The sequence below is a fragment of the Liolophura sinensis genome, chromosome 11 (assembly GCF_032854445.1).
Source record: "Liolophura sinensis isolate JHLJ2023 chromosome 11, CUHK_Ljap_v2, whole genome shotgun sequence".
Lineage (NCBI taxonomy): Eukaryota > Metazoa > Mollusca > Polyplacophora > Chitonida > Chitonidae > Liolophura > Liolophura sinensis.
Window position 1 is genome coordinate 1,668,339 of NC_088305.1, and position 20,313 is coordinate 1,688,651.

General features: G+C 38.6%; 1 protein-coding gene across 1 annotated transcript in view; it reads right to left on the reverse strand.

The window, feature by feature from the left end:
- LOC135477748 (disintegrin and metalloproteinase domain-containing protein unc-71-like) overlaps positions 1-19,578 on the reverse strand; it is a 78,748-nt gene extending 59,170 nt beyond the window's left edge. The window contains exons 1-3 of the mRNA XM_064757942.1: positions 19,500-19,578; positions 3,817-3,971; positions 1,984-2,066 (exon numbers count right to left, since the gene is read on the reverse strand). Of these exons, the coding sequence (XP_064614012.1) occupies positions 1,984-2,066; positions 3,817-3,971; positions 19,500-19,578 (317 nt within the window). The remainder of the gene's footprint in view (positions 1-1,983; positions 2,067-3,816; positions 3,972-19,499) is intronic.
- Between the last annotated feature and the right edge of the window lie 735 nt (positions 19,579-20,313).

Below are 20,313 nucleotides of genomic sequence, written 5' to 3' on the forward strand. Positions count from 1 at the left end.
ATGGCAAGTGAAGTGGAGGAGGACATTCTGAGAATTGATGAATTTCCAAGGTGTAGGCCTGTAAGATATGTAGATGTCGACACACATGCATGTCTTGTAATTTCATGCCCTTTGCAACTTTCACTTCAAGGGAAGCCGTGTGTTAAGCACGCACTACACAACTGACTGACTCGTGTCACACGTGCACAAGGCAACACACGCATCAAAAACACCTTGATCTATTCAACACATTGTCCCTCTTATTTTTTTTTTTTCAACGGCACTTCCTAAGCAGGAAGAGAATCTATAAGGATGAAGTATGCAGATGCCGGGAATCTTTGCGGAGGGATCAGTGGGTACAGCTGATGAGACTGGAATCCGGGTATTCACTAGGGAATTCTGGGACAGGGATATCGGCTCTAAGCCTTCAATATACACACACAGGTACAGTAGAGATCCACAAAATCCTCCCACCACTTCCCCTGGATCTGACATACACTGCAGCTGCATTTTTATACATGTATGTACAATTTCTGGATCAATGGATGTACGTGTACATGTATATCTGCACAAGTATCAGTTGTTCCTACACGTTCACATTCTTTATAGCCTAAAAACTTGATCTGAATTTTTAATTTTTTTAATTTTTTGAACTTTAAAGGGATATAACACCTTGATTTTTTGAATATGATTCTCAGGGGTCTTGTTTCCCAATGCGCACCAAAGGTAACGTGAATGTATCTTCCATGGCGACCAGTGCTCATTATGGTATTCATGTGAATGTAGCGCTACATGCACCTTGTAAAACGGGGTCCACAACTTCTGTCAACACCTACATGAACATAAGGCTTATCTTTTAGAAATTTGATAAATTTAGGCTTTAAATGTAAATGCTTCATTTCGAAATACAATTTACAAACACAAAAAGAAACAAGAAAAAAAATGTAATAAAAAGATAAAATCAATCACTTGTGTAGATTGTGGTTGATTCTATCTATCTCCATTTCAAAAGAAAACTGCCATGAGGTATATGAAATGGCTGTCCCTTTGTAGCCGTCATCTCCTTACATGAGGCTGATGCCCCGATGCACCATTTATACATGGGGGTGACCCTTGCAAAATATAAAAAAAAAACTTTTGGATAGTCTACGGCAGAGTGACTTGTCTTTGTCTGAGAACAGCTAGCTCCTTCTTCACCATCTAACACTGCCTCACTTTACACAGAGATCAATAAAAACACTAGCAAAATCCATTCAGCTTAATTTCTTTGAATCCTGGACATTTTTTTTTTTTTTTGGCATTTAAGGCCACAGCGGTTCTCTTTTCAGACTATCTTTTCTGAGAGCGGAACACAAGGCGTACAGAGGACAAAGGCAAGCTTTAGCAAACAAAGCCTATTGTATCCGTGCTGCACAGGTGTGCTCGCTAGCTGTTGTCCGCAACACGCTGCGCTCTGCATGTGCAGCACCACAGCAGAATACCTGAACTGAATCTGAGCGCATCTGTGTACAGGTACACTACAACATGTACATGTGAATGCTACAAATAACCAGATTATGTACACTGCTCTGTTTCATTGGTGCCAGTACGGCCAGCATTAAAAATATGTTTGTTCGGCCTAAAAAAACTTGACTGACCCTTATCATCGGGATTTTGATAGAATATTCTCTTCTGTATCTTCCTCTCAAATGTTATAATTTGTTTAAACCCTTATCTCTTTATTATCCAGAACTTTAAAAAAAAAAAATTTCCTCTGATACATCCCAAAAAGAATTTATAATGATTGGCCTAACCACGCTACGTATACAAAATGAGCCGAATTGCAGCAGAACCCTGTCGTTTTCTTCTGTGGTGGACTACCCACTTGTTCCAAGAGGACACGCACAGAGATAATTGTGATGTAACAAAGAAAAGAACAAAAGAGGTCATAGATTTTGACTGAGTTTTACGAGCTGTCCATGTCACACACAAATACACTGTATTATAGAATGTACATGTACTTACTCGTTGAGGTCCAGCTTAAGCTTGTAGCGCACTCCATTGATGTCCAGTTGGAAGGTGACATGTTTGTAATGTTCATGGGTGCCCTACAAAATCGAAAAAAAAGAAAATCTTTAAATCTGCTTTCACAGTTGACTAATATCACATTTTAAACCATTGTAACTTACACCTAGGACGTGCAGAACTGCTGAACAAGGTTTTACAGTACAAATGTCAAGTATTTCTGATTGGTGCATCATGCAGTATTCAAGTATTAGTGATCAGTGTATTATGCAGTATTCAAGGTATTAGTGATTGGTGTATCATGCAGTATTCAAGGTATTAGTGATTGGTGTATCATGCAGTATTCAAGGTATTAGTGATTGGTGTATCATGCAGTATTCAAGGTATTAGTGATTGGTGTATCATGCAGCATTCAAGGTACAGTGATTGGTGTATCATGCAGTATTCAAGGTATTAGTGATCTGTGTATCATGCAGTTTTCAAGGTATTAGTGATTGGTGTATTATGCAGTATTCAAGTATTAGTGATTGGTGTATTATGCAGTATTCAAGTATCAGTGATTGGTGTATCATGCAGTGTTCAAGGTATTAGTGATTGGTGTATTATGCAGTATTCAAGTATCAGTGATTGGTGTATCATGCAGTATTCAAGGTATTAGTGATCTGTGTATCATGCAGTATTCAAGGTATTAGTGATTGGTGTATCATGCAGTATTCAAGTATTAGTGATTGGTGTATTATGCAGTATTCAAGTAACAGTGATTGGTGTATCATGCAGTATTCAAGGTATTAGTGATCTGTGTATCATGCAGTATTCAAGGTATTAGTGATTGGTGTATCATGCAGTATTCAAGTATTAGTGATTGGTGTATTATGCAGTATTCAAGTATCAGTGATTGGTGTATCATGCAGTATTCAAGGTATTAGTGATTGGTGTATCATGCAGTATTCAAGGTATTAGTGATTGGTGCATCATGCAGTATTCAAGTATTAGTGATCAGTGTATTATGCAGTATTCAAGTATTAGTGATCAGTGTATTATGCAGTATTCAAGTATTAGTGATTGGTGTATCATGCAGTATTCAAGGTATTAGTGATTGGTGTATCATGCAGTATTCAAGGTATTAGTGATTGGTGTATTATGCAGTATTCAAGGTATTAGTGATTGGTGTATCATGCAGTATTCAAGGTATTAGTGATTGGTGTATCATGTAGTATTCAAGGTATTAGTGATTGGTGTATCATGCAGTATTCAAGGTATTAGTGATTGGTGTATTATGCAGTATTCAAGGTATTAGTGATCAGTGTATTATGCAGTATTCAAGTATTAGTGATTGGTGTATTATGCAGTATTCAAGTATTAGTGATTGGTGCATCATGCAGTATTCAAGGTATTAGTGATTGGTGTATCATGCAGCATTCAAGGTATTAGTGATTGGTGTATCATGCAGTATTCAAGGTATTAGTGATTGGTGTATTATGCAGTATTCAAGGTATTAGTGATTGGTGTTTCATGCAGTATTCAAGGTACATGTATTAGTGGTTGATGTATTATGCAGTATTCAAGTATTAGTGGTTGATGTATTACGCCGTGTTCAAGGATATTTTACTTATGTAACACCAGTTTTATGGTGTTTTTCACAGCTTAAATTGACGCCAAAGTCTAAGAGATGTAATCTTCACAATTCCCTGGACTGAACCTAAGTGGTGTACAACCCACGTCTCAAACACATGCATTATCACCACACTGACAAGGTAATGTATTATGCAAATTAAACTCCAAACGCATGCTCTGATTGGCCAGAAGTTGACGGTGACAAACTGCTGGACTCACATGATGTCTGATGCGATGCTCTTTGGTGGAAATGCCGACAACTTGGTTTTTGCGCAGCTGTTGTGGATAGACAATCTGGATGTCCCTCTGCTTGGTGCCGTCCAGCAAGCGCCTGTTGGAGGTGTACAGCTCGAACAGCTGCTGGACACTGTGGTCTGTGGGGAAACAGAAAGTCAGCATCTGTTAGTGCTCACACATACAATGTAGAATGTACGTTTTATGTTGCACGAAAGAGCATTTCACTTATACAACAGTGGCCAGCATTATGGTGGAAGGAAACCAGGCAGAACCTGTGGGGAAACCCATGACCATCTGCAGGTTGCTGGCAGATCAGATGTACGAATGAAGACGAAACCAGCATCAGCTGGGCTTGAACTCACAGTGACCGCATCCGTGGGCCATTATACTGCGCTAGCATGCTAGACCACGGAGGTCCCCAGAGAGGTTTTTAGCTGCAACTGTACAGTGCAGCTCTATACATGCAAGTCTTCTTGTCTGTCTGTGAGGTCAGGTGGTCAGTGTCGGGTGGTCAGTGTAATTTTTAACATTCTTAACAAGGTTTGGTCAGATAATCTTTGACATTTGATCACCCCTTGCATTTTACAATAAACCTGACAGATGACGTCCATGCATATGTACCGTATATATCCGAATTCCTCAACCTTGTCACATATCATAGGGCAACTGTCAAGTGTAATTTATGCACATTTGTAATTTGATTCTGGAGACAAAAACTACATTGCTTAGGTTGGTCAAATTGAGGGCTTCACAAAAGGTATAACTTTATCAGTCAACACAGAATAATGCCTTCAAAATATGCTTGAATGCACACCCTGTAAACATGCGAAAAGGTTGAAGAATTACAGTAAGTGTACACTGAGGTTCAAAATCAATAAACATAAAAAACCATAATACTAAAGTTTCATGTTGCCCTAAAGGAAAGTTTATGATGTTTTTGCATGTCTTCATACATGTATGTACACTCTGTACGCTACAAGGGAGTTACATGTAAGAGAGTGAAGCAGGCCTAGCGATTTTTATACCATGTACATGTAGACAATGTATCAGGGTACAAGCAGGAGCTACTGCCCAAATAATCACAATCAGGTTTATACCATGTACATGTAGACTGTGTATCAGGGTACAAGCAGGAGCTACTGCCCAAATAATCACAATCAGGTTTATACCATGTACATGTAGACTGTGTATCAGGGTACAAGCAGAAGCTACTGCCCAAATATTCACAATCATGTTTATACCATGTACCTATAGACTGTGTATCAGGGTACAAGCAGGAGCTACTGCCCAAATATTCACAATCAGGTTTATACCATGTACCTGTAGACTGTGTATCAGGGTACAAGCAGGAGCTACTGCCCAAATATTCACAATCATCTTTATACCATGTACATGTAGACTGTGTATCAGGGTACAAGCAGGAGCTACTGCCCAAATAATCACAATCATGTTTATACCATGTACATGTAGACTGTGTATCAGGGTACAAGCAGGAGCTACTGCCCAAATAATCACAATCAGGTTTATACCATGTACATGCAGACTGTGTATCAGGGTACAAGCAGGAGCTACTGCCCAAATAATCACAATCATGTTTATACCATGTACATGTAGACTATGTATCAGGGTACAAGCAGGAGCTACTGCCCAAATAATCACAATCATGTTTACACCATGTACATGTAGACTGTGTATCAGGGTACAAGCAGAAGCTACTGCCCAAATAATCATAATCAGGTTTATACCATGTACATGTAGACTATGTATCAGGGTACAAGCAGGAGCTACTGCCCAAATATTCACAATCAGGTTTATACCAAGTACATGTAGACTATGTATCTGGGTACAAGCAGGAGCTACTGCCCAAATAATCACAATCATCTTTATACCATGTACATGTAGACTGTGTATCAGGGTACAAGCAGGAGCTACTGCCCAAATATTCACAATCAGGTTTATACCATGTTCATGTAGACTATGTATCAGGGTACAAGCAGGAGCTACTGCCCAAATAATCACAATCAGGTTTATACCATGTACATGTAGACTATGTATCTGGGTACAAGCAGAAGCTACTGCCCAAATATTCACAATCATGTTTATACCATGTACATGTAGACTGTGTATCAGGGTACAAGCAGGAGCTACTGCCCAAATAATCACAATCAGGTTTATACCATGTACGTGTAGACTATGTATCTGGGTACAAGCAGAAGCTACTGCCCAAATAATCAATCATTTTTATACCATGTACATGTAGACTATGTATCAGGGTACAAGCAGAAGCTACTGCCCAAATAATCAATCATTTTTATACCATGTACATGTAGACTATGTATCAGGGTACAAGCAGGAGCTACTGCCCAAATAATCACAATCAGGTTTATACCATGTACATGTAGACTGTGTATCAGGGTACAAGCAGGAGCTACTGCCCAAATATTCACAATCAGGTTTATACCATGTACATGTAGACTGTGTATCAGGGTACAAGCAGAAGCTACTGCCCAAATAATCAATCATTTTTATACCATGTACATGTAGACTATGTATCAGGGTACAAGCAGGAGCTACTGCCCAAATAATCACAATCAGGTTTATACCATGTACATGTAGACTGTGTATCAGGGTACAAGCAGAAGCTACTGCCCAAATAATCAATCATTTTTATACCATGTACATGTAGACTATGTATCAGGGTACAAGCAGAAGCTACTGCCCAAATATTCACAATCATGTTTATACCATGTACATGTAGACTATGTATCAGGGTACAAGCAGGAGCTACTGCCCAAATATTCACAATCATGTTTTATACCATGTACATGTAGACTGTGTATCAGGGTACAAGCAGAAGCTACTGCTCAAATATTCACAATCATCTTTATACCATGTACATGTAGACTACGTAACAGGGTACAAGCAGAAGCTACTGCCCAAATATTCACAATCATCTTTATACCATGTACATGTAGACTATGTATCAGGGTACAAGCAGGAGCTACTGCCCAAATATTCACAATCATGTTTATACCATGTACATGTAGACTGTGTATCAGGGTACAAGCAGGAGCTACTGCCCAAATAATCACAATCATGTTTATACCATGTACATGTAGACTGTGTATCAGGGTACAAGCAGGAGCTACTGCCCAAATAATCACAATCATTTTTATACCATGTACATGTAGACTGTGTATCAGGGTACAAGCAGGAGCTACTGCCCAAATATTCACAATCATGTTTATACCATGTACATGTAGACTGTGTATCAGGGTACAAGCAGGAGCTACTGCCCAAATAATCACAATCAGGTTTATACCATGTACATGTAGACTATGTATCAGGGTACAAGCAGGAGCTACTGCCCAAATAATCACAATCATGTTTATACCATGTACATGTAGACTATGTATCAGGGTACAAGCAGGAGCTACTGCCCAAATAATCACAATCATTTTTATACCATGTACATGTAGACTGTGTATCAGGGTACAAGCAGGAGCTACTGCCCAAATATTCACAATCATGTTTATACCATGTACATGTAGACTGTGTATCAGGGTACAAGCAGGAGCTACTGCCCAAATAATCACAATCATGTTTATACCATGTACATGTAGACTGTGTATCAGGGTACAAGCAGGAGCTACTGCCCAAATAATCACAATCATTTTTATACCATGTACATGTAGACTGTGTATCAGGGTACAAGCAGGAGCTACTGCCCAAATATTCACAATCATGTTTATACCATGTACATGTAGACTGTGTATCAGGGTACAAGCAGGAGCTACTGCCCAAATAATCACAATCAGGTTTATACCATGTACATGTAGACTATGTATCAGGGTACAAGCAGGAGCTACTGCCCAAATCATCACAATCAGGTTTATACCATGTACATGTAGACTATGTATCAGGGTACAAGCAGGAGCTACTGCCCAAATAATCACAATCATTTTTATACCATGTACATGTAGACTGTGTATCAGGGTACAAGCAGGAGCTACTGCCCAAATAATCACAATCATGTTTATACCATGTACATGTAGACTGTGTATCAGGGTACAAGCAGGAGCTACTGCCCAAATAATCACAATCATGTTTATACCATGTACATGTAGACTATATATCAGGGTACAAGCAGGAGCTACTGCCCAAATAATCACAATCATGTTTATACCATGTACATGTAGACTATGTATCAGGGTACCAGCAGGAGCTACTGCCCAAATAATCACAATCATCTTTATACCATGTACATGTAGACTATGTATCAGAGTACAAGCAGGAGCTACTGTCCAAATAATCACAATCATGTTTATACCATGTACATGTAGACTATGTATCAGGGTACAAGCAGGAGCTACTGCCCAAATATTCACAATCATGTTTATACCATGTACATGTAGACTGTGTATCAGGGTACAAGCAGGAGCTACTGCCCAAATCATCACAATCATGTTTATACCATGTACATGTAGACTATGTATCAGGGTACAAGCAGGAGCTACTGCCCAAATCATCACAATCATGTTTATACCATGTACATGTAGACAATGTATCAGGCTACAAGCAGGAGCTACTGCCCAAATATTCACAATCAGGTTTATACCAAGTACATGTAGACTATGTATCAGGGTACAAGCAGGAGCTACTGTCCAAATAATCACAATCAGGTTTATACCATGTACATGTAGACTATGTATCAGGCTACAAGCAGGAGCTACTGCCCAAATATTCACAATCAGGTTTATACCAAGTACATGTAGACTATGTATCAGGGTACAAGCAGGAGCTACTGTCCAAATAATCACAATCATCTTTATACCATGTACATGTAGACAATGTATCAGGCTACAAGCAGGAGCTACTGCCCAAATATTCACAATCAGGTTTATACCAAGTACATGTAGACTATGTATCAGGGTACAAGCAGGAGCTACTGTCCAAATAATCACAATCATCTTTATACCATGTACATGTAGACAATGTATCAGGCTACAAGCAGGAGCTACTGCCCAAACATTCACAATCAGGTTTATACCATGTACATGTAGACTGTGTATCAGGGTACAAGCAGGAGCTACTGCCCAAATCATCACAAACACCCAGCCACGCATGAGGATAAATTTATATGCATGTCTATAAAACTTATCTTACTTTCTATTACACCTCATTATGCAGCAAAGTTCCCCCACAGGGTAACAGTATTCATTACAGCAGCCAGAATATTTCAAGCAGAATAAGGCTGATGTGTGTGATATCGTTAGCGTAAACAGACTTGGCTGACACCATATACAAAATTGTCCTACATGTCTGGCGATGAACAGTTTACAACCACAGCTTAGGCCATCCTTAAAAAATTCTTTTGGCAACACAACCCTATCAGAAAAAGATAGTCTGCCAGAAAAATAAAAGAGAGTGTTCAACCCTTTTTGGAGCCATTTTATTATAGCAGAGTGTCCAGATTAGATTTTTTCCTATCTCTCCCATGTTAAAAGTGCTGAAAACAAGGTGTCCAATACATGTACATGTACCAGTTTTCTATTTCACTTCTATATATTTCTACTTTCTATTTGGTTGGACGAGTAGCTGGCTAACCCTATGATTCTAGCTAAGGTAAAATTTTAGACATAGCAGTAGAGGTTTTAAAGAAATTAATAAAAGAGAGTAAAATGACAAAAAGAAATTTCATCCAAAACCTGGTAAAGACTTTAAGAGTAGGGCTCATTTTTGGCGGGTCAGTTCGGTTACCTCCAACAAACAAATTCATAAGTTCTGAGCCCCAGGGTTCCTGACAATTAGGCACAGGAGGTGATAAATAACAGAGCTACATGTAAATCGGTTATATGCTGATGTTTCTGTGTGAGTTAAGTACCTTTGTTTTCACTTCTGATACTTTCCTCACGTGACCAAAGAGTGTGCTGATGATTCTCTCAGAGCAGCAATGACATCTCTGTAAAAATATGAATTTATAATGATGGCCTTAACTTGATCATTTGGCAAAATGGTGTCTGAACTGTATTAATCCTGGGTGTTTGAGACTCTTCATGTGACCTGTAAAATGTACATGTAATTCCCGAACCAGCCCACATACTGTACGGATCATGCATGCAGGGTGCAAATAGAGTCACAGGTGCACCAGTACAGCAAGCCCACACCCCCATGCCCTGAGGGTCAATCCAAGGGTTTAACAGGCTCTAATAAGTTCCTTATGCTGGACTCCACCACCCCCCATGGGTATGGTGAGAAGAAGAGGGGTGTACAGCGCAGGACTCCACAGACAGGGTGCAGGGGTCCACAGTTAACAAGGCAGGTGCCACACGGTTCCAATAACATTCCAGTTCAGCAGCTACTGTTGGCTTGATGGCTGGAAGCAATTGTCTAAACTTGAAATGATGGTAGTACAAACATACCATGGCTTCCTACAGAGGGCTGCATGTTCCCATTTCAGACCATTCTGACCATGATAACGCTGCACCAACGTGCACATGTGCTCTGAAGACAGCCCAGGAATATACTGAATTTTCCCCTAAAGTTTGTCATGTAAAAATGCACACTAACAGAGGAAGAGCATAAAGGCCTTACAATGATACTGTTGATGCAAACAATTAATTTTTTTCTGATGAAAATTAATCAAAATTCACCAAAATCTCTGCCCTATGCTTACTTCATCCAAAGCTTAAATTCAATGGGATACCAGCATCAACAGTGCAATGTCACAGTGGGTAGACCACATATGTCATAGATGAAACCGCAGCACGCAACATATTCCTCAAAAGACTTGCAAGACCTGTATCGCACCAGCTCCACCTACCGAGAGAGGAAAATCCACCGGTACTCCATTAACATTGGATTGTGACCAGGTGAAGAATTTAGGATAACTAAACTTCAACAGTATTAAAAACGTCAACCTTTATTTAATATTGGACTTACATGTAGTGCTCCATTTACAATGTACCTCACCACTTTCCAATGGAAGACTTGACGAATAGCTACACGGGCAGTCCAAATGACATTGGAACGCTTCGTTATCTTCTGTGCTGTTGCAGTGCCTGTTTACCTCATACATGTTTTATGAGCCCATGTACACAGATAACTGTGATGTAACAAAGGAAAGAACTAAAGAGTTCACAGCTTTGAACCGTCTTGATAGAGACAGGAAGGAGTTTTATGAGTTTTTCATTGGCAGTTATCAAATGACCGAACACGCATTTATGTCTACACCACAATTTTCCACTTACTCAAGAGATACTCCATGACTGGAGGTACATGTACACGTCACTGAAGTTTCCAGGGAAAGCCATCACCAGGTAGTGTACCTGACAGGTATTTTGACTTTAAAAGCCACAGCCAATTAAACCTGCAAGAGCTGAAGCTTTGCCTGCCTCCTCACTAAACAGTGAGGGGCTATTAGGCTGTGAGAAGAGGCTTTTTAGTATTCTCTTTGAACAGAACAATTAACACCTGTAATTCAGCTACCTGTAATTCAGTTACCTGTATGTACACAGTATGTACATGTACATACTGTAATGTATCATTATGTTCCATTTTTCTGGACCACGTGTTCCACTTCTAAAATTACCCTAATTCTTCAATCTTTTTAACCACTCCTGTAACCAATATTTTGAAACATTCTGAGAGAACTATGAGGCATAGAGAAATAATTCACACAGTTTCATGAAGCCTGCATCTTTAGTTACATTTTTTTAGCATCATGTTCAAAATAAAAGTATGCATAAATTCCGTTAAAAAAGTTCTAGCATCACATTGCACTGGTCAATACAATACAAAAGTACATGAACACGTAAACACAACCTAGAAATTCTCATGGGCAGTGAGAAACACATGGCACGTGTCCAAAACCAAAATACTGCTTTTGCCACAAGCAAAAAGAAAAAACAGAAGAGGGCAGGAAAAAAAGAGAAAATCATCCCAACTATTTGAACATTTCTTGCCTCAAAGCCACAGGGGTTACCTTTAATTGTACACTCTGTTCACGCTACCTTTGCAGCAGACATATAATTGACTTAATAGACAACATTCTAACATTCTGTACTAGACATCCTGTTTCTCTTTAATCAGAGAAAAACGGAAGAAAAAAAGTGCATCCATGCCATAAACTTTCCTGGGGTTTTCACTGGTTGGTAAAACTGACAGAATGCAGCTGTTCCTTATGTATGTACCGTGCAAAGACCTGCCTGGCATACATACATGTACCATCGCATACCGGCACAGGTAAATTCTTACCTGTACTGGAGAGCTGACATGGGCATCAAGCAGTGAATGTGACGCTGAAGAAAGGGTACATACTCATCCCTTTGTAAACAGGTCTTGTCATGAACTAAACTACAGGAAAGTATTCAGCCATTACATGTACAATAAATCATTGCAAATTTCCAATGCCAATGTATGTAATCATACAGTCCATCAAAGACCATTCAGGGATTTCAAATATCATTCGCAGTTTTGGAGTTCTGTCATTACTATAGCATGATGACGTCTCAGGATAAAATGATGTCACCGTTTTAAGGCATGGTAGGGCTTCTTACCTATTTTTTAACATGGCAGTATTCCAGATAAAATAAAACTATGGCAGCATATCACTGTTTTTTCAATAATTGATACCCAAACCCAACTAAAAACCATGATTCAGACCATTAATCTAAGCCTAATTAATTACTTTTCAATACTCTGTGTACCACCTGGGTTTAAAATTGGCCTACTACCCCTACTGGCCCATAAAGTGCCGACATAACGCAGTAAATGGATGTTACTCTGTGGCTGCAAAGTTGTGTTTTGAAAGATGTGTATTGTCTAAACTTATCATCTTATACTTAAAACATGTCGGACTTTATTCAGGAGTATGGCGTAAAACATCCATCAATCAAATAAATATATAAATAACACGTAGCTGGGGGGGGGGGGGGTAAGTTACTGCTCACAGCTCACACAGTACATGTATTTGTACAGATTTCATCTACTTTAGCTTGAATAAATCCAAGATTTTAGTAACACATAAAAGTTACCTCTTGCAAATTTCACCTTACATACAAAACATAAATAAAATTTTAATGCTAACTGACCATATGACATTTGTGAATCAGAGCTCTGTAATGGTATTAAAATTTTTTTTAAAATCATAAACCCACGAAAGAAAAGAAAGTTAGAAGAGGTTTATGAAACGTGCTATTGACTGATATGAAATCTTAACTGATTCCAAGAAATAATCAATTCGAATTGAAAATGTTTTAGAAGACATGTACATCTTCCCTCCAGCTTCTCCTGTATTAACTGCTTGTCATCAGTCAAACACACGCCTAGACTGTAACAGATCCACATGTACAGGGTACATGTACATCTACTATGTGAGCCAGTCCAGCTGTACCATAAATAACACAAGAACAGCTGCATCTTTGCCTGGGGAACAACTCGAGCCATTTTCGATCCGTAAAACTATTGGGCATCTGAATTAATCAAGCTGTATTCAAACTAACAGCAAAAATGAACAAAACTATTATGATTTACAATTAAAAAGTTGAGTTTTCATATAAATTTCTATCATTCATAAGCTCTAAGAGAGCAAGATTAAGAGTTGCATTGACAAACAAACCAGACAAAACCACATATCCATGATCAACAGAGCAATCAAAACCAGTTAAAATGACATGTAGAAGACAGTTTAGGTGAAATATAGAAAGTGGCATTTTGCTATTCCCACAGAGTTTCATTTGTCATCTTCATAAGATCACATTACCTTCCACACAAACCTTAAAACACCTTTCTAGTAGATCAAGAAAACTCAAGAAAAATGAGAAATGAACGAAACGCTATGCCATATAAAACAACGTTTGAAAGTAATGCTGGTGCTCAACGAAACAAACAAGAAAAGAAACAAACAAAACATCCAAGTATATAAAGATGAACTTACAAATTTTTTCTTACCTGTACATGAGCAGGTATTCAAAGGTAATATCATATACAGATGTTTGCACACAACAGTGAGTGAGTGAAAGCTTTAGCGTCGCTTTTGCACACAACAGAACACGTATGTGTATGTGTGCATGTATAAAAACAGGAGTTAAGTATAACTGCCTTTCTGGATCATTTTACTCCCCTATTATTAGAGACTCACTGGTACACAGATGTCCATTTAAATGTATCTATCTACACTGAGGGCTCAGCAGGAGTTCCTTACACAGCAATTACCACTGACCTCTGACCTCACCATCATCTAGTTAGCCAGTAATTTGGCTCAGCCTGAGGAGCTAGTAGATATACTCCACCTGAGCTGTTTAATGAGTCTGATATCAGACAAATGCCCATCAAATCTTCACAGGAAGAAGTTTGACCATGAAGATAGGACTGGATCTAGAGCCTCTGTCCCCCCCCCCACCCACCCCCACCCCCTCCCCCACCCCACCCAAAAAAAACAAGAAATCTCAAAAATAAAAGCTCTTTAGGGTGCAATGTAAAGTCCAATTAACACAAGTACAGCAGCAAGGTTTGTACATGTATATGTACAGAGCACTTTACAACTACAGTAAACTTTTTCATACCAACATGATGCAGTGTCTTAGGCTACTTGTATATCAGCCTGTGTTAATACTGCCTGTAAGCATACTCCTAGTATGTGCTGGTTATGTGCTGGTTTGGCTCAGTATTCAGGGTTCTGCTAAAGTAGAGTTGTATGCCGGTCTTTAATGCACATATACATGATCCCCCCCCCCCCCCATCACAGGTAACTGCATACATGCACACCATAGTGGTACTGTCTGTGAGTCTTATGTTCTGACACCATAAAACAGGTGCCCTTCCATATATCACTGGCTGTTCATGTCACATCATGTGGTAAAGTCAACAGGGCAAGGGTCCTGAGTAAACAGTGGAGATGTGTAGGTGGCTATACCTATCACATACATACTATATAATCACCTACAATATAGATATTAAAATGGCATATAAAGTAGGTCGAACATTACAGCTGGACTGTGAATTAAAGCCCGTATAACAGTTTAAGACTGACATTCTGACGCACTTCACTTTCATTTTCTTAGAAACAAACTGGCATTATGCATACATGTACAAGTGAAGATATTGTCCGTGTTCGCCTTGAAGGCATTTAAGGCACTTCTTTCATTAAACTAACCCTTTTTCAAGATTAGACACGACATTGTCCACGGGTTATTGCACCGTTAGGACCTGTGATTTATAGAAAAAATTGGCTAAAATGGAAGCTTCATGTGGAATGTGAAGTTATCAAATTTTGATATGACACAGATACAGTATAACTGAGTGGGCCTGCATGCAGACACTGCACTCGGTACTGTAATGAACTTAGTGTGTACCCGTACACTTACATTTGTACGCTGAATAAATTTTTACAAAAGCGATTTAGGACGCACAATCGCTGCAAACCAATCCATAAAGTTTCACCAAGCTATTACAGTGAATCAACTAAAACCCAAAAATCTAATATAATCACAGAATTATACCATGATAATCATATGGTTGGATATACAAGTATGTAAACGATAGTACACTGTGGTGGTAGCTAAATACAATACAGCTGAGATTTCAGTTACCATGGTTACAGACAATTTTAACAAGGATACTTTAATTAATGCATTCACACTATTCTTTAAGAATGGTTCAATGTATCATGCACATCTAAATTCCTGCATGTATATACATGTGTGTACATGCACTCATCAGTGCAGTAGTGTAAATTAACGTAGGATGTCTGTTACTGTAATGACACACATACACACAGTATTCACAGGTCCTACAACCAAAACAACTTATACAGTGGTCACACACACATAGTGTTCACACGTCCTACAACCAAAACAACTGATACAGTGGTCACACACACACAGTATTCACAGGTCCTACAACCAACACAACTTATACAGTGGTCACACACACATAGTGTTTACACGTCCTACAACCAAAACAACTTATACAGTGGTCACACACATACATAGTGTTCACACGTCCTACAACCAAAACAACTTATACAGTGGTCACACACATACATAGTGTTCACACGTCCTACAACCAACACAACTTATACAGTGGTCACACACATACATAGTGTTCACACGTCCTACAACCAAAACAACTTATACAGTGGTCACACACATACATAGTGTTCACACGTCCTACAACCAAAACAACTTATACAGTGGTCACACACATACATAGTGTTCACACGTCCTACAACCAAAACAACTTATACAGTGGTCACACACATACACACAGTATTCACAGGTCCTACAACCAAAACAACTTATACAGTGGTCACACAAGCACACAGTATTCACAGGTCCTAGAACCAAAATACAACCGATACAGTGGTCACATAAGCACACACACACTCAGTATTCACAGGTCCTACGATCAAAACACAACTAATACAGTGGTTACATTTATGTGAAAAGGTTAAATAAATACATGAAAAATCTATGAAAAGGTGTGATTTAGTTCCTCGCTAGTACCATATGGTTATCCAGCTACAAATAGACAACTGGTGCTATTTGGAGACCCTGTTTTCAGGACTTTTAACAGATAGGAGAGAATGAATATGGACATCCTGCTATAACAAAATGGCCTCAAAAAGGGATGTTTGGACACCCTCTTTCATATTTTTGGTTAACGCCCGGGTTCCCACAGACTATAATATAATACGGATTCAGTGGCTTTGATTTGCCACCAACACTGTATGCATGCACATGTACATGTAGTATGTTTACACAGTACATGTAATAATGGTAACATATGGTACATGCCAGAGCAGCACAATCACTCATGGGACGCTTGCCAATGCAAGTTCAACCCCAGCTCATGCTGGCTTCCTCTCCAGACATGGAAAGCAACCTTTCCTTTCACCATACTTACTGGTCACCATCTTATGAGTGAAATATTGTGGAGTATGGCGTAAAACAACAATCAAATAAATAAATGAATAAATGTTTTAGTTGAAAGGTGCAATCACGAGTACAATGTACATGTATACATCTGGACGATGAGAATGAATGAGTGATACTCAACTTTAGCGGAAATCTAGCCGGATATAGCAAGTCGAGAGAAGGCCTAAAGACCAGCTGTGACTTCACCCTGGATTTGTAGGTTCGACAGGAGTGTACTTGGCCACGTTTGAATTGACATCAAAAGATTAGAAATCATCCTGTTCTTTTACATACCTGTACAGAGTGTCCAATGAAACTCTTGTTGGAATATATTCATAGATGTATGAATGCCAAAGGGAGCAAAACTTGACCATGTACATCCGATAAGAAACTAGATAACATATTTTAATCGGCCTTATATATACAAATCTGACATGAGGTTTTTTAAAAATATAATGTTTTATGAGGTTAAGCCTACCAGCCCACCAAAAAATGCCTTAACCTTTTCAATCGGATTTTTACACTTATAAATGTTGCACAAGTTTTTTTTCTCAACGTTAAATTCTTTTAAAATCCATATTTTTTTCATCGACTAGAATGAAAAAATAATCCCTACAACAAAGAATTTTTTAAGGATGGCGTGACTGTAAAAATATTAACTTGATCACAGTAGATAACATGTGTGATGTGTAATAGACAATAATGTATATGGAGTGTAGAACATTAAATCCATTTCCCTGGAGAGGGCAACAGTTAGCATTTATCTGAGTTCACCAACATTCAGTCTGACATAAACGAATGTTTGTAGTAAAACCTTTGTCTAAAGATTGCATTAGATGCTTAATTAACTTTGACCTCAAACTTTTGTTCGTTTGCTCTTAAGGTGAAGGTACACGTAATAAAGAACACAACTTAACACCACTGCAGACACCTATGCATGTGTGCTAGCTATCGTGTCGCTCTGATTATCCCTCAATGACATGAATGTAGCGGTTACTTAAGAAACGAATCTTTTGCATTGAATGAGTCATCTTCCTCTCAGCATACAGCTCATGTACATAAAGGCTAGGCAGATATTTAAATAGTATGAGAGAAGATGAAGCCTTCAGTTTTACAGGTGACATCCTCTATGTCCTAAGTGTGTTTGCCTGATCAAATACTCTTCGTGCGAAAATCTTAATCTTAACCAGAAGATTGTCACAGTGCTCGAAATTCTTTTCGCCAAGCAAAATCAAATAATTTTAACGTGGTTATGTACAAACAGTATCATTATAGTCTATAACTTAAGAAAGGAAGTAGCCTAAACATGCCTTCTCTAACTGATTAGATTAATGTATAGTGTACTGATCTTTAGCCCAGGTTATCTATTGAATGACAAACTGGCAACTTTATACCAGTATATCATATACAATGCTGCCATTAAAAATAAAATGATATGTAAAATACAATTCGCTGTATGTGGAAAGGTCTGTCAGCAACCTGCGGATGGATGTGGGTTTCCTAAAGGATGTGCCTGGTTTTCTCCCACCATAATGCTGGCCGCCGTCGTATAAGTGAAATATTCCTGTGTACAGAGTAGAACACCAATCATATCAATAAATAAATAACTAAAATGTAAATCATATATGCCATATGCTAAATTTACTGCCCACTACTATCTTAGTAAATATGAACTATCACATCATAAAAATTAACCATAAAATTACAGACACCCTTGTATATAAATTTCGTTTTAAATGTTCTCACGATTTTAGGGAATTTTTAATTTGACACTGCTATCATGTTCTGCAGTGACATCAAATCAGTAACGAGCCAGCTTTTCTCACAGAACATCTGAGAAGGGGCTGATTGACTAACAAAAGCATCAACCTAGTGTATACAACTGTCCAAATTTTTATTGTATCACTTGAATTGTTTTTTCTTCTGGAAAGTCCTTTTGATGAAAAGGCCTTTCTAATTCTCTCCAAATCTCTTGTCTCAACCACCAAAACCTCAAGGCTGTATTACATCTTATATTTCAGACAAGTATGAGCATTGCTTTCAGTAAATGCATAGTAGATGGAAAACAATGTCTGAGAAATTTATACACTGAAAACGGCACTTAATTTGATTTTTTAATTTTTTTTAAGTTTTGTTTGAAAACTTTAAAGAAAAAATCTTCAAATCTTTATCACAATTTTCTTTTCTTGGGAAAGATTTAGTTTCTAAATTCAAATTGAAAAGGGAGACAAAGCCTCAGAGCAAGGTTTTGCCAATAAATCCTAAATTGTTTGTCAAAATATTTACGTTATAAATAAAAACTGTTGATACTTTCTTCAGAACTCCGGTACAACTGTGGTGAATACACAACTTGTTTTAAATTAATTAGGAATCGGTTGACAAAATCAGTTTGAACAGCTTCCATGGCACGAGTTGCGGAGTACGGCCGTTGGGCCTCTACTCGTCTTGCCCGAGGCGTTGTGCTTTGTCAGGCGTACAGTAGCTTCCTCAAACACCGTACTCCGCTACCGTTGTGCCGGCAACTGTTGGAAAATCTACTAATTCAAATTATTATGGTTCCTCCTCACCTAGTATTTAAGGCAGATCGTAAAACCTATTAGCTGATACGAATGTTGAAACACTGGAAACAAAATCTGAACAGAGAATAGAGAACAGCGGTTTCGCCAAAAAAAAAGTTCACTAGCGAATAACGGATCATACGGGACAGACGATAAATCGTCCCTGTCGATCGGCCGTAGCAAAACTCACCGAATTTCTTCTTTTCTTCTTGTGAGACCAAGACAGATGCAGATCCCAGGATGATCAGTAATCTAGTAAATATTTCCATTATGGTAATTTCCACGCACTGAAATCATTTCGCCACTCTGTATGCCACAAACGTAAAAATCCACACGTAAACAAAAGCCGACTTCTTTGCTCTAGTTCATTGTTGCCGCCGGTCATGCAGAGCTAGCCGAGCAGTCAGTGCGCGAGGTTTCGCATCCGATGCCATGGGAAGATAACCGTGTTATAACAGTTCCTCCAGATTACTAGAGTTATCGCCCTTCTTATTGTGATGTGGGAAGGCGTCATGTTTTCTAATCCCCTGAATTGGCGCTGGTGTAGTATCGTGCTGTCTTTAATATGACGCCATAATGATGAGTCGAGATAGGAATGTTTCAAGTTAGTCAAACAGTGTTTATAAGGCCCTGCTGCAGGGCGTTACAATTAGATATTTCTTAAGATATTCAGTGCAATAAACAAAAATAAACATAGAATAAAAGCAACACAGAAGAAACCGTTCTTTCATTTGATATAACTTTATATCAAGAGTAAGCATAGCGGGTCTTGGAACCAAACATGTTTTCTTTTAGCGAGTCGCCTATATTCGGCTCTCTGTAAAATAAGTCATACTCGCCAGGGAAATTGCCTTTAGTCATTGACACGTTACAACACAAGCTCTACATGTGAGTATGTTGGAAGATAATATTCTTGCATGGAAAATGAAGTTAGAACACTTTTTCTAATTCATACTGTTAAAGTCCATAAACGGCAAAACCCCATAGCCTCGAATGCTGTCATA